Source organism: Emys orbicularis, chromosome 21, assembly GCF_028017835.1.
Source record: "Emys orbicularis isolate rEmyOrb1 chromosome 21, rEmyOrb1.hap1, whole genome shotgun sequence".
In the NCBI taxonomy this organism is placed as follows: Eukaryota; Metazoa; Chordata; order Testudines; family Emydidae; genus Emys; species Emys orbicularis.
Genome location: NC_088703.1, coordinates 5,388,882 through 5,403,661, shown reverse-complemented (window position 1 = coordinate 5,403,661; position 14,780 = coordinate 5,388,882). Strand labels below are relative to the sequence as shown.

Here is a 14,780-nt window from a genome sequence, read left to right as displayed (position 1 = left end):
TTCTGGAGGAGAAGCAGAGGAGTGTGGGTCTAACTGTGGAACAGGCCTTCGGCCTCCCAGACTATTTACAGCCAACAGCAGGCCCTCTCCCGTCCCAGCCTGGCTCACATGACACAGTGCCTGCCAGCAGCCTAGCCCCCTCATGGAACTGCCAGCAAGATCCACCCCATGTCACCGGCCGCGCCACCTCTCCGCCCCAAAGCAGGCAAGAGACAGCTGGAGAAATCGAGCTGGTTTATTACAAAAGACCCTGGTGTGACCCGTTTGCTGCAAGGAGAGGAGCTGCCCTGGAGGCTGGGGCTACAACTTACAAGACCCCGCTCCTGAAACTGCCCCGTGGATACAAGGAACCCGGGACACAAGGATCCACTAGCTCGGATGCCGCTGGAGGATCAGGGCCAGGGGAGCTGTCGACACCAGGGATTTCTGCACCGATGAGCTGTGGGATTGTACCAGGCATGACTTACCCCCAGCCCAGGCAGGGTCTGGAGGTTCAAAGTGAGGGGAAGAGGCTACTTGGTCCCTGTCCCGCTTTACAGCTGAGCAGAGTAGTAAAATCGCCTCAGCTAGTCCCGCTGGAACCAAGCCAACGCTGAAGCTCTCTACACTAGGAGCTGAGCGGTGTTTCAAATCACATTCGCTACCTCGACTTCCCTGGCATCTCGCTCAGCTGGAGAGCGGGACCCGAACTCAAGTACAACTGCTGCGCGTCTGGGGAAGCGGAGGTTCAAGAGGGGCAGCAGTCACGCGCACCTGGTGCCTCTCTGCGGGGCGTTTGCAGTAGGGTAGCTCTGCAGTGTGGAAATCCCCAGGGTAGCCGGCCCCCCACCCAAATCAGACGACTACAGCAGCCGGCTCCCCTTGAAAAGACACCTTTGAAGAGCCGTTCAGAGACAATTCTGCTGAGAGGTCCCCGCTTCTGTTAGGCTGAGATTCCCGGTGCTTCTCTTTGTACCCAGCTCCTTTAGGAAACCTCAGTGCTCCCCATTCCTAGCAACCGAGCCCGAGAGCAGGCCCGTCGGGGGGCCTACGAGCTAAAGAGCCTCTCACCTCTGTGCAGCCGAGTCTGCAGCACCCAGCAGCAAGGCTACGGGTGGGCACCGAGATCCTGGGTAAATCCAGAGAAGCGGCGCCAGGACACTGGCTCCTTTCAGCTTTGGGTGGGTGGGTGACGGGCGTGGGGAGCCACCAGCCGGGGATGGACTTGCAGCAGCTGGGATCTCCTGACCAGTTCTGCTCCCGGAAACCCCCTTCCAATCCCATGGGAAGGTGGGAGGTGGAGGCAGCAACAGGGCGGGCAGGGGAGCTGTGCCCAGCCCTCGGCGCTCTAAGGGCTAATAAGGGAGGTACAGGCGACACCTGGGGAGAGCTCAGCAGAGCTGTTTCTGAACGGGACGGTCTTCACAAGCGATGCAGCCAGCAGGCTTCATCCAGAAGGGCTGGAGGCAGGTTCCCCGCTCAGCCTGGCTCTGGGTCACGCCAGGGCGAGGCTGGGGCCTTGGGACAGTTCTCTATTTGCCGGCGATGAGGGGGTTCCTCAGCACCACAATGACCGAGTCCCCCCGCAGGAACATCTTGGAGATGTAGCGATCCTTGTTGACGGGCTTGGATTTCTTCTTGCCCTTGCCGCTCTTGGGCACCTCCGTCCACATCTCCTTGACGTTCTCCAGCACCATGTTACAGTGCCTGGACGGGGAGAGTGGGGGAGGGGGGGGGTCAGTGACTCAGGGACACAGCAGTGGAGCTGGGAGGAACCACTGACGACCTAGACCCCATGGCCGGAGAGGAAGCCACTCATTGCAGCCTCTGACCTGGCATCCCCTCTGCTAAGCCGGTCCCGCTGAGATTATGGTGGTGGAAAAACTGTAGGTCCTTCCACGTTCTCTCCCAGACCTGGAAATACATCCCGGCAGTCCTGCCACTCAGTGCCCCCGCCATGCCACTAACCACTAGGTCACCCTCCCACAGCAGGGAAAAGAACCCAGGAACTCTGGCTCCCAGCTCACTGGACAACATCCCACCCACTCTGTACTGCAAAACGGGTGGGGGATCCTTCTGCTCTTGCTGGGGAACGGGGCAGGCATAAACCGCAGCCCCCTGGGGTCCGGCTGTGAAGAAAGGGTATTTTAAGTGTATGGGGGGGAGGAAACCGCACCTGTCAAAGGCCTTGACGCGTCCCAGCAGCTTCTTGTTGTTGCGACAGTTGATCAGCACCTGGGTGTTGTTCTTGACCGACTGGGTGAGGACGGACAGGGGCCCCGTGTTGAACTCCTCCTCCTCCCGCTTCTGCAGCTCCTCAGGGGTCATCTCGCTCTTGGGTTTGTTTAAGAGGCTCCTGCAGGCGCAGAAGGGGAAGACACGGCATTCATGGAGCCTCTGCCACTCCCTCCTCCTCCTGCCACCCCATCTGGGGTGTCCCAGCAGGGCAAAGGGCCCCATCTCTCGGGCTGCCTTGTCCCTGACACCCCACGGCGACACGGCACTACCAGCTGGGTGATTCAGTCCTCGCTTTCCCGTAAACCCCCCACCTCTAGGTACCTCTACACAGCAGTAGTGGTGTGATTCCCAGCTCGCCTGGATGTACAGGCACTAGGGTCTGCTTGAGCTAGTGTTTGTGGTGGATCGGGCCTGCTGTCCCAGTATCTGCCGAGGGTCTCTGACAGGCTCGTTCTCGGTGCAGCTAGGCCGAGCTAGCAGGGGTATGGCTAGGCGAGTGGGACTCACACTCCCAGCTGCAGTGGAGAGGTACGCTAAGGCTCGCTCTATAGCCCGTAAAGCTGCCGGGCGGGAACGTGTCCATTTCGATGACATTTCATTTCGAGCAAAACGTCCCAGAGCGTTTCCATCAGGCCCAGCGCTCTACTTCAACCTGCCCGGAGCGTTTGGCGTTTTCCTTTCCAAACCCCAGGTGATAAATGATACAAACCAACCCAAGTCCTAGTAAAAACGCCTCGGTTTCACGCCGCCGGAAAAAGGTCAGCCGTTCCGTTGGGCTGCAGCTGGGAACGGGAACATTTCGAAGCGTCGCTATTTCCCGCAGAACAGAGACGCCGAGCGTGGATCGGCTCTACCGCTGCCCTGGGGTCTGCTCTGCGGGGGCCACGCTGCCCTGGGGTCTGCTCTGCGGGGGCCACGCTGCCCTGGGGTCTGCTCTGCGGGGGCCACGCTGCCCTGGGGTCTGCTCTGCGGGGGCCACGCTGCCCTGGGGTCTGCTCTGCGGGGGCCACGCTGCCCTGGGGTCTGCTCTGCGGGGGCCACGCTGCCCTTCGGCAGGGACCCCTCAACTGTCCCAGCGAGAGCGGGCGGCATGGGCTGAATGGGGGGGTGGGCGAGAGAGGCTGTGGGGGGGGGGGACTAGCCCCCTCCCCCAGGCTCTCTCATCTTCCAGTCAGGAGGGGGGTGACTCAAACCTCCCCTTGGCTACCCCCACGCCCCCTTCCCCGGATCCCCAGCAGCGTCTCCCACCCCAGAGCCCGGGCGGGGAGCCCCCCGCGCCAATGCCCCGCACGCGCCACCCCCAGGCCAGGGGGCTCCCCCCATAGACGGGGGCGGGGGGGCCCAGGCGCTCCATGCCCCCGCCCGTCGGGTCCGGGGGGGGCGCTGGTGAATGGATGGAGGGAAACGGAGCAGACGCCATCTGCCCCCCCCCGCCGCCGCCGCCGGGCCCCCTCAGCTCTACCCCTCCCCCACCGCAGCTGCCCCCTCAGCACTGCCCCCCGCCCCTCCCCCTCCGGCCTCCTCACATGACGCCGCCGCCGCCGCTCCCGCTCTCACACACGCGCCGCCAAGAATCTCGCGCCGCCGCCGCTGCTGCTGCCGGGACTTTCCGCTTCCGGGTGACGGGTGAGGACGCGTGCGCACTGCCCGGCCTGGGAAGTGCGGCCCCGCCGAGGCCGCACTTCCGGCGTCCGAGCGGCCGCGCGCCTCCGGCTACGGGGCCGCCGGAGGGACCAGAGAGCGCGGAGCGCGAAGGGGCCGCTGCCGCCCGGCGGCAAGCAAGGGAGGGCGGGGCCAGAGTCAATGGGGCGGGGCCCGACCCAAAGGGGGCGGGGCCTCAACCCATGGGCAGAACCAGGCGGTGGCCCCCTGCGGGGGGGCGGAGTTTGCAGCTGGGACAAAGTGACCAGGCTGGTCCCAGCAAAGGGGGCAGGGGGAGCCCCATGACCTCGTAACCCAAGAACTAGGGGTCACCCAATGAAATGAACAGGCAGCAGGTTGAAAACAAACAGAAGGAAGTATTTCTTCACCCAGCGCACAGTCAACCTGTGGAACTCGCTGCCAGGGGATACCGTGAAAGCCAAAAGTATGACTGGGCTCAAAAAAGAACTTGATAAGTTCCTGAAGAATAGGTCCATCGATGGCTATTAGCCAGGATGCTCAGGGACACAATCCCATGCTCTGGGTGTCCCTAAACCTGTGACTGCCAGAAGCTGGGAATGGGCGGCAAGGGATGGATCACTCAATAATTGCCCTGCTCTGGTCATTCCCTCTGAAGCATCTGGCACCAGCCACTGTGGGAAGACAGGATACTGGGCTAGATGGACCTTTGGTCTGACCTAATATGGCCATTCTTGTGTAACCAGTGACTTGAAAATAAATTAAACAGTGGGAAAATTGAGTAGCCAGTGTCAGGCGATGGGTACCGCGGGGGACGATTTGAGGGGACTTGGTCGCACCTAGTGCTAACCTGCAAGGCAAAGCCAGGGCTGGCCTAGGGGAAGATTGAATAGCAGGCTATATTGATGCAAGCCATGTGGATACCAGTGCAGGATTAGGGCCTGGTTAAGCCATGTAGATCCCATGCAGGATAGGGGGCAGGATCAAGCCCCAGCGGTCTAACTCCATAGCCCTGCTGTGGATAGTCCAGCCCCATAGCATTGCGGCGGGCAGATAGCCTGGGGATGGGGGACAGGATCAGGCCCTAGCAGCCCAGCCCCATAGATCTGGGATTCGGGCTGCTGTCTGTCTCATGTTTTCTGTCTCCTCCTATGGGATCCCCTGCCCCACTGTGGTGTGCCGGGGGGCAAGGACATGGGGTCTCCCTGGCCTGGCAGAGCCAGGAGCTTCACGGAACACATTTAAGCTCCTAAATGTCAACAGGCAACTCTGCAGACAGCTGCCCGGGCCTATGTTTAATCAACAGCGGCCTCTGGTTACAGCCTGCCCGTCTCGCCAGGTCATCTGGCTCCCTGCGCGCCCCAAGCGGCTCCAGGGCGGTTTGGATTGGCGCCCTGGGCACTGGGCGGGTGCAGGGAGTGGGGTGGGCGCCAGGGCCAAGTGTGCTTAGATTTCCCACTCGCTTCTCCTATCCTGCCACTGCCCAGTTTGGACACGGACAAGAACCAGATAGATAGATAGATGAATAGATTAGATAGATGGGGGTGTGTATGGGGATAGATAGATAGATGGGGTGTATGGGGATAGATAGATTAGATAGATGGGGAGTATGGGGATAGATAGATAGATAGATTAGATAGCTGGGTGTGTATGGAGATAGATTAGATTAGATTCAATATTAACAAACCTAGTAAAACTCCCTGTAAATGTCCGACTTCTCTTTCCAAGTTTCTCTTTTGTGAAAATGCCCCTTTTGTGCCCCCCAAGCTGGTGACGAGCCATGTCCTGATCCAGTGCCCGACCCTGCGAGGGTCTTGCGCCCTCGGTACCTGGCTGGGTCGGGCTCCATACGGCTCTTTGCTTGTTCGCAGTCAGCTGCTCCCACGGCGAGGGGCCAGCCCCTCCAGTGTTGCCAATTTCCCCCGCTGTGTCCCAGCCGTTGGATTGGCGGTGATTTGCACCAGCAGAGAATTGGGCCTCAAGAGGGTTCAGGCCTGGGGAGAGCTCTCTGTTAGCTGCCCTTTGAGTCTGTCTGTCCCTCCGTACATGAGAAGGGAGAGTATGGCTGAAGATTGGGCACCAGCCCTGGCCGGATGGAGGGAGGAAGAGGCGGAGGACCAGGAAGCAGTTAGCCCCAGTTAGAGGGTTGTGAGTTCAATCCTTGAGGGGGCCAATTAGGGATCTGTGGCAAAATCAGTACTTGGTCCCCCTAGTGAAGGCAAGGGGCTGGACTTGATGACCTTTCAGGGTCCCTTCCAGTTCTATGAGATAGTATATCTCCATATATAGAGCCGGGGCTGATTTTTCTGACATGGCCTGCTGGAACTGGGCTGGGACCACCAAACTCTTCAGGCCCAGGGGACGCCCGGCAGCCTGTCCGGTGAGAGAGACGTTCTAGGGCCGATTTTCGCTCTGAAATCCACACGTGGCCTCAGATTGTCTTGAAAATTGCTGTGTGTCATGGGGGGGCCTGGGGAAGATGACTGGTCCAAATTTGAGGTCACTTGAGCAAAAGGTTCCCGAGATACAGCCCCCCCCCTTTAAAAAAACCCATAACAGCAAAATTGTACAATTCTCATAATGTTATTTTGCCTCGGATCCTCCCCAAACTCATCTCAGCCAGTGGGCTTGATCTCAGTGTCTCACACCCATGGCCCCTTTGGGGAAGCAATACGGAAAAAATTAGGGTAAACGGGTCTCACTTGTGGCTGGAGTCTGAGATGCATGGGTGGGGGCAGCAGGCTTGGGTCTATGCTGGGCTCGGGGGATGGGGGTGGAGATACAATCTGTAGGCGACATTCCTGGCTTTCTTCTGCCTGGAGCTATGCCCCCTCCTGGCCCCGCTTGCACATTTATAGTGGGTTATGTATACATGGTTAATAGCTAATAATAAAATAACAGCGGTTGTGAAATTCCCTCCAGTCCCTTTGTGACATGCACCTGGCAACAGGCCTGTTTGCTGAAGGCAAAAAGAGGTCAGCAAGTTAAACAGCTGCTGTGCCCCACCCCAGAGGTGGCTGCATCTCAGCGTTGGGTGAGTGATCCTTGCATAAACTGACACGCCATGCCCAGATGTGGCTGCGTCTCGGCACTGGGTGAGTGATCCCTGTCTAAACAGTTGACACATCCCATCACAGAGGCAGCTGCATCTCAGCCCTGGGTGAGTGATCCCTGTCTAAACAGCTGTCGTGTCCACCCCAGATGTGGCTGCATCTCAGCAATTCCCACACGCACGGTGTGTCAAGTGCTTTGGAGTTAAACGCGCCGGTGAAATGTGAGAAATTATTATTTATTAACAAGCTCAGGATCTCACTTTGACAGGTCCCACCCGGCCTGTCATTCCTTTCACAGCTCTGGCAGACAGCTCACATGCTAACGCCGCGGCTCAGGTTCCCGTCTCCTGGCGGGACCGGATATCAGAGACCCTTAAAGAGGCAGCAAAGAGCAATTAATCTTGGTAAATGGGGAGCAGCCCCCCGGGGGATCATTGTTAACAAATGATTTGTCAGGTTGGTCCTGCACTGTTCAGATACTGTGAAATAATCAAGGATAATAAATAACACAATAAAAAATCACCGCTCCTAGGCCAAATCAGGAGCTCTGGTTTGTATTCAGGTTAAAGATGGGTTTATTCCCACATGGGGTAGGGGCCCCTAAGAATTAGATCCTGAATCAAGGGGAAAGGCCCTGTGTCCCATTCCCCGTCCCCCTGAGCCAGCCAGTCCCACCACGCTGGGGCCAGATTGCAACCCAAAAAATAATAGTTGGGAACAAAAAACAAAAGGCCAGATTCTGAGATGGTGGAAATCAGCATAATCCCATTCACTCCAATGGCGCTACACCAATTTTCATCAACTGGGGATCTACTGATTTCGGTTGAGCTGGGTATATTTAAACCCGCTTGGGATCTGGCCCACCCGGACTCCGGCTGATTTACCCCAGCTGGGGACGCGGCTGTGTGTTTAGAACCTGACCTACGAGAGAAGCGATTTCTTTACAAACATTTTCATCGTACGATGGTTTTCCCTCGACCCAGGCTGTGGCTGTGATTGCCACAAGAAAGAGAAGCGGAAAGGTTTGCTCTGGTTTTATTGTTGTAAACATTCACAAAAGGGACTTCGGTATTCAGGGGACACTGCAAAACATTTTCAGAAAGTGGTTGAAATCTTAAAAATATATATTTTAAAACACCATTTCAAACTCAACACCAAGGATATAGGCGCCTAAAGCCTTTTTTTTTCTTTTTTGCCCTGTAACATTGAGACCAAAAATGTATAGTTTTAAAAGGATGCCATCAACGTATTAAAAAAAATCACGCTTTTTTTTTTTTTTTTTTCGGAGCAGGTTTAGCTACTAATGTCACAAACAAGAGCCAAGATCTCTGATTGATTAGAGAAGGGGGGGAAATGTTCTGTTTTTCAGTTTGTTTGCTTCACGCCTTGTCTGTCTTATCAATTCATGGCCGTACCTTGCATAGTTAGTCAATTTCACCCATTTGCGTCTTGTACAGCAACAAAACATAAAACAAAACAAAACCAGGAAAACGTTATTTTAAACCCGCAAAAATGGGCAGGGGGCAGAAATAGGACCTGGAATGACATTTAAGTCATTGCCTGAGAATGATCAGCAGCCTGGAAAAAAAAAACACAGCCCTCTGCTATGAGGACAGTTAAAAAAGATTGTGATTGTTACCTTAGAAAGGAGACACGTGAGAAGGGATATGATAAGCCTATAAGATAATGAAAGCTCTCGAAAAGGGAGAAATGGAGCTTCTGTTCTTACAACGACACAAGGATAAGGGGGACATTCCACTTAATTAAAAGGTTGAAAATTCAAATCAGAGCAACAGGGCTGCCCAGAGGATTCAGGGGGCCTGGGGCAAAGCAATTTTGGGGGCCCCTTCCATAAAAAAAATTGCAATACTATAGAATACTATATTCTCGTGGGGGCCCCTATGGGGCCCGGGGCTTGGGGCAAATTGCCCCACTTGCCCCCTCCCCCCCCCCCGGGCGGCCCTGCAGAGCAAAGGAAAGACTTGTGCACACAGCGTGCGATTAGACTGGGGAACTCACTGTCACTAGAAGCTGCGGAAGCCAAGCGTTTTGCAAGATTCATAGAGGGACTGGACATTTCTATGGATAACAAGGACACCCGGCGTTAGAACAGTCAGCACTAAGAAGGGAGATAAAACCTCCTGCTTCGGGGTTTAAGCCAATCTCTAACCATTAGGAATCAGGAGGAGACCTTCACTGGAGACAGATTATTCCAGGTCTGTTGCTGCAGGGTGCTTATGCCTTCTTCTGAAGCAGCCGCTGTGGGAGAGGTGCTATCGGGCTAGATGGACCCTGGCTCTGATCCTGTCTGGCAATTCCGACCTTTCTGTGTCCGAAACTGACTAGATTCCCAAGCTCATGGTGTTCCCTTTAAACCGCCTGCCCTGCCCTGTGGAACCCCTGGCAGGGGGAAGCCATGCACAGCTCTTGGAACTGCAGAGGGAGGAGATGAATGAGTTTGAACAGATTTCACCTTGTGGGCAAAGTTTTTGGAGCCCCCATGCTGCGACTGGACCCCTGGGAGAGCAGGGTCCCGATCCTGCAATGGGTTTGACCCCTGGGCCCAAGGGGTTCCATGTGGGTGCAGGGATCCTCCTGCAGAGAACTTGCTCTATGACTGGGGCCCTAAGGGGCCATAAATTGTGCTGGCTATAGCTCTGAGAGATAGATCCTGCTCAACTAACGGCATGGGAAAGCTCCCACAGATCTCAGTGGCACGGGATTGGGCCCATAGTCCTTATTCATGTCGTTGATTTCAGTGGGAGAGGGACTGGGCCCAAATATGGGGCTAACATTTATTAGATTTAAAAACAAAAAACTCCCCCAATACACCCAATTCTGCCGCTTGAACCAGTGTGTAAACGGGCCAGGTTGTGTGAAAGGATGTTGCTTCATTGTCTCTGAGGGAGGAAGCTGATTTGCACCATCTGGGGATCTGTCCCTAGAGATACAACACACAAACACTACCCTATTCTCACAGAGCTCAATGGGAGTTTTGTCACCTACTTCAGGAAAGCAAGACTGGACCCTATATTATGATCTTATGCAGGTAGGACTCTAAGACGACACATTTTTCAAACCTCCCAGGTAAGAAACAACAATCTGATCTTCCCCTGAGAAATTATTCTCGAGATTTTCTTCGGTGCATTCTCAAGAATAGAACCTTAGCATTTAAAAACAATGCATGACTCAAGCCCTGATCCTCCAATGCTTAACGGATCGGGGCTTTACATGATATATTTAAAATAAAAACAACCCTGAAGTTTAATGGATCTGAACTTTTCCAGATCTGGCTGGATTCTGCCTCCAAATCTCCCTTCTAACAAGAAAGGGCTTTGATGTTGTTATTTTGCAAAGCACCTTTCTAAGTTTGGAGCAAAACGTTAAGCGACCGTTGCAAAATATGTACAATTTCTTTCCCCCTGTGACACACATATTTTGGATGCACTGCAGAAAAAAATAACAAAATGCTTTTTTCGCTCCACGGGGACGGTATTTTGGTTGAGGGAAAAGTCTCTTTTTAAACAAAAAATACAACATTTTGGTTTAGGTTTGCAACATCTGCAAAATCAAGAAGCAGAGGGATCGATCCTGAAAACAAACTATGCATGTTAGTAACTCTCTTAAACTCCATGAGGCTCTTCATGGTAACAGATTTACTCACACGAGTAAGATTTTAGCAGAGGGGGGGGTCGCTTGTCCTTTCCATTAATCTCAATCTAATTTCTTTTCCAAATCAGTAAAACCTTTTAAAGTCTCTGGAGCAGATTCTCAGCTGTTTTCGATAGGCCCAGTTCCTTCAGTGACCCTACACCGATTGACACTAGCTGGGAGTCTGGCCCTTTTGTTATTTTTTTTTTAAACTATAAACACGTTTCCTGAAAGTTGGAAAAAAATGTGTTTGAGTAAAAAAAAAATCTTGTTGTTTAAAGTGAATTCTTTTTACAGCTGGGATACCACATCCTGGGAATCACATTAGCTATTTGGTTCTATTGAGATTCTCATGACATTTTGCTCCGTTGCTTTGCCTTCTTTGTTTGCAGATCAATTTGATATTCTTTAACGATTACAAATAAACCCCAAAAACCTCAACCGCCAACTGGTTCAAAACTAGCCTGCCCTGTTCATTTTGCAAAGCTTCCGATCCCTTGTCACTAAGATTCCCCCCCCCGAAACGTGGTTGTTTCTCCAAAGAAGAATGCTCATCTAGGACTTGATTCTGCTATCAGCCGCAGACCGACCACTGCTTTTAATACTGGATCAATCCCTTCACCGAAGAATAGTCGGGATATGTAAAAGCAGTGGGACTGATTCCCTGGTTACTCACAAATCAGGACTACCTGTGTGGGCAGACAGTGGAGTCACATTAGCACCAACGAGATGAGAATCTGGTTTTATTAGCTAGATAGTCTGCATAGATGTGATGTCTTTAAACAACCATGACACCAGATAGAAATAAGGCTGATCATTAATATGTAATAATAATTCAGGTGATCATTAAATAATATGAATAATAAATACTAATGTGATTGTTCATAAATAGTAATAATTTAGGCGAGTGACCCTGAAAGTCTTATTCTGTCCAAACTCCCCTTGAGAAAGGCAGAATGAAGCAAAATCGACTTTTCTAGTCCTGCAGGGGTAACTCGATTTCACTGAGATCCATGGGACACACGTAGACTTTCTCATGTGTGTTAAGTGTCTGCAAGACTGGGGCTTTCTGTGGTTTTCTCTTTAATACTGAACACTTTTAAATAAATACTTTTACCAAAAGGGTCCTAAAAAAAGTGCATGCATATCCCCCGCTGCAACCCCCCCCCCAACCTCAGGATTTCCTCTTAAAACACAATCCAATAATGCAAAGAATTGTATCCCCTTTAAACAATATCACGGGCAATTATTTCTGCAGTCCTTAGATATGAAAGAGACAAGATGATACCAGGCCAGATGCCCACCTTGTGTAAACTGGCGTTGCTTCACTGAAGTCTGATCCGCACCAGGTTCAGGATTCTGGCCCCGAGGCAGTCTGGCGGGTTTTTTTGGAAAATTCAAAGCGTAATATAGAAATGAAAACAACTGAACCGCTACAAGAGTCAGGAAGGAACATGCAAAACTTAGCCAACTGCTGCTGATTAAAAACATTCCTAGCAACAAGACCAGGGGGAAAATCAGGAGCTGGGGGAGAATTTTCCAACGGCTCCGAAGTGCTTTAGGGGCTTTTGACAATTTTACCCCTGATCCTCAGCTGGTGTAGATCAGCATTGCTCTGTTGAAGTCACTGGTGATTTACACGGAGGTGGCTCGGGTCATTCAAAATATTAGCAAGCAGTAGGAGGATCTAGGGGCCAGATCTCCAGCTGGTGGAAATCAGCTCACGACGGGAGTCGCACCAACGGAAGATCTGTCCCTGTTTTGCACTGTTGTCTCAGACGGTTCCTAAGTGCCCAGGAGAGCAGGTGGAAATTGACCCAGCACGGGATAGAAACGAATCCACCAGAACTGACCTTTGGTGGCCGGACGCCGTTGGGTGCTCTAAACGCAAACCAGGGCCAAATGCCTCCTGCGCGGGCTTGGATCTAGCAGAGGGCGGGCGCGTTCAGGGCAGAGCCGGGTTAAAGGGAGAGCCCTGATTCAGAGAGGCCAAGTAGCCTGGGAACAGAGAGGCCCCGGCTGGGGCAGGCTGCGGTCTCTGGGCCAAGATGTAGCTGGCCTGTCCCGCCAGGAGATTGAAGGAGTTGAGGGTGCTGGGTGCAGAGAAGCCACAGGACATGGAGGAGGCCACGGCGACCTGCTGGCGATGTCCCCCGTATGGGACGTCCCCTCCCCCAAAGAGCCCGTCTGCCCCGGGGCAGAAGGCCGAGGAGTAGGAGCCGGGGTAGGAAGCGTAGCCGGCGGTCGGGGCGGGCTGCTGGGGCAGGGCCAGGAAGGGAGGCAGGGGCCAGTAGAGCGAGCCGGCGAAGGCCACCCCGGCCCCTCGGCGAAAGGCCACCTTGGCCCGCCCGGCGGGCGCCCTCCTCCGCAGCTTGCCTGTGGTGCCGCCGATGAAGACGTCCTCGCTGGACGGGTGGAGCGTCCAGTAGCTACCCTTGCCCGGGTCGTCGTAGTGCCGCGGCACCTTGACGAAGCACTTGTTGAGGCTCAGGTTGTGGCGGATGGAGTTCTGCCAGCCCTGCCGGTTCTCCCGGTAGTAGGGGAAGTTGCGCATGATGAACTCATAGATGCCGTTGAGGGTCAGCCGCCGGCCGGGGCTCTGCCGGATGGCCATCATGATCAGGGCGTTGTAGCTGAAGGGGGGCTTGTCGTGCCGCTTCCCCGGCGCCTCCCCCCTTCCCTTCTCCGGCTCGCCTCCTTCTGCTGCTGCGCTCCCGTCTTCCCCGGCTCCCCCATGGCTGCTGGCCACGGCAGGATCCGTCTCGGCGGCCCCTCCGGGAGGCTGCCCTGGCCTGTCACTCAGCGCCACGTCTTGGAGGAGGCTTGTGATGCTGAAGGAAGACTTCAGGGTGAAGCTGGCTCCGGTTAACCCTTCCATCACCGCGGGATGGCTTCCTGGGTCCCCGGCAGCACCCCGTGGCCAAGGGGCCCATCCAGCCAGCCCAGCCTTCAGCCAGAGACTTTCCCTTGACGCTTGGTCATTATAACCCCGGGCTCCCTCTCTGCCCGGCCAACCGGGGGCTTGCTGGCTTGCCGCTGAGCCAATCGCGCCCGGCAGATTATACTAGCCCTGCCCCCCATCTCTTGTCCCCTGAACCATCCTCACCAGCAGAATGGGCCTGATTCTCACATCGCTGGCACCGGCCTGACTGGTGACTGCTGGGGTGGATCCGGAGCTTGCTCGGTGCAATAGGTTTACACCTCATTTGCACCGAGAGGCGAATCGGCCCCACTGATTCCAATGGAGTTCCTCTGGATTTACACCATCTGGGGAATCAGGTGCCATCTATGTAAATCAGCACCGTTGGCCTACGGCGAAATCTCAGCCCGACCCAAGGAACGGAGTCGCGATCAGAAAAAACAGAGCTGACTTTCCCCTTCTGATCCATGTCAAATATTAAATATATTCCCCCTTCTAGCAGACTTTTCTGGCTAGGTCACATGGGAGAGATTGGTTCAACAATCCACTCTGCTTAAAACAGAATGAATAATTAATTGGCCGTAATTTGACTCAGATCTCGTATGGATTTGAGACGTGGCTGCGAAATAGAACTTCGGCATCAGAAATCGCTGTGCGATTGGATTGAATTGTCCGACGATCGGAGGGTCAGGGGCAGGGCGTTTCTGGGATGAATATGCTTCAAAAGGAAATCAAATCAAACCGTTCCTTCCCCCTGCCCCGCGAAGTGAGGCCCGTGTGCCTTTCGATATGGATAATTGCTGATTTTTGACCATTTGAAAATAATTCCCTTTCATTCGAGATCTGACTTTCCACGTGAGATTTTTTGAACTGGGTGAAGGAGGCTTTTAAATAATAATCATAAAAAAGTTTCCATCTACTACCCAGCTCCGCTCATATTACAAGTCGCTTTACAAACAAACAGGACTGTTATGGCACTGAAAAATACACAAATCACCAGTTATTTCTAGGGATTCGTTTCAATTCCCGGACTTTATTAGCTGCACTAAGGTCAGAGTCAAACACTACAGCCCGTGATGACAGCTGCAATTGATTTCAATAAAGCAGGATTGATCCCAGCCCCAAACAAACGGTTTTTATATTTTAGGGAAATCTTTGCCCATATGAAGTTATTGGCATTTTGCCATTGATTTTAGTGGGGCCCGAATTTCACTCTATTTACAACCCTATCCTGCTATTAATGGGTATGTTGACTTAATAACAAACCGACATGATGGAGCACTGTAAAATGGTTTCATATCAGTAAGGCGCTTGCGTTG

The 14,780-nt window shown here is 53.6% G+C and overlaps 1 protein-coding gene across 2 annotated transcripts; it reads right to left on the bottom strand.

Moving 5' to 3' along the window:
- Positions 1-217: 217 nt before the first annotated feature.
- On the bottom strand, positions 218-3,833 carry SNRPD2 (small nuclear ribonucleoprotein D2 polypeptide). Of its 2 annotated transcripts, none has more exons than XM_065420780.1 (3): positions 3,744-3,833; positions 2,156-2,335; positions 218-1,686 (listed from the first exon to the last, which is right to left on the bottom strand). In XM_065420780.1, coding segments are annotated over exons 1-3 (357 nt in total). In that variant the 5' UTR covers positions 3,746-3,833; the 3' UTR covers positions 218-1,511. The 2 variants fall into 2 exon arrangements, with proteins under 2 accessions (XP_065276852.1, XP_065276853.1); XM_065420781.1 differs by lacking the exon at positions 3,744-3,833 and adding an exon at positions 2,931-2,996.
- Positions 3,834-14,780: the final 10,947 nt, after the last annotated feature.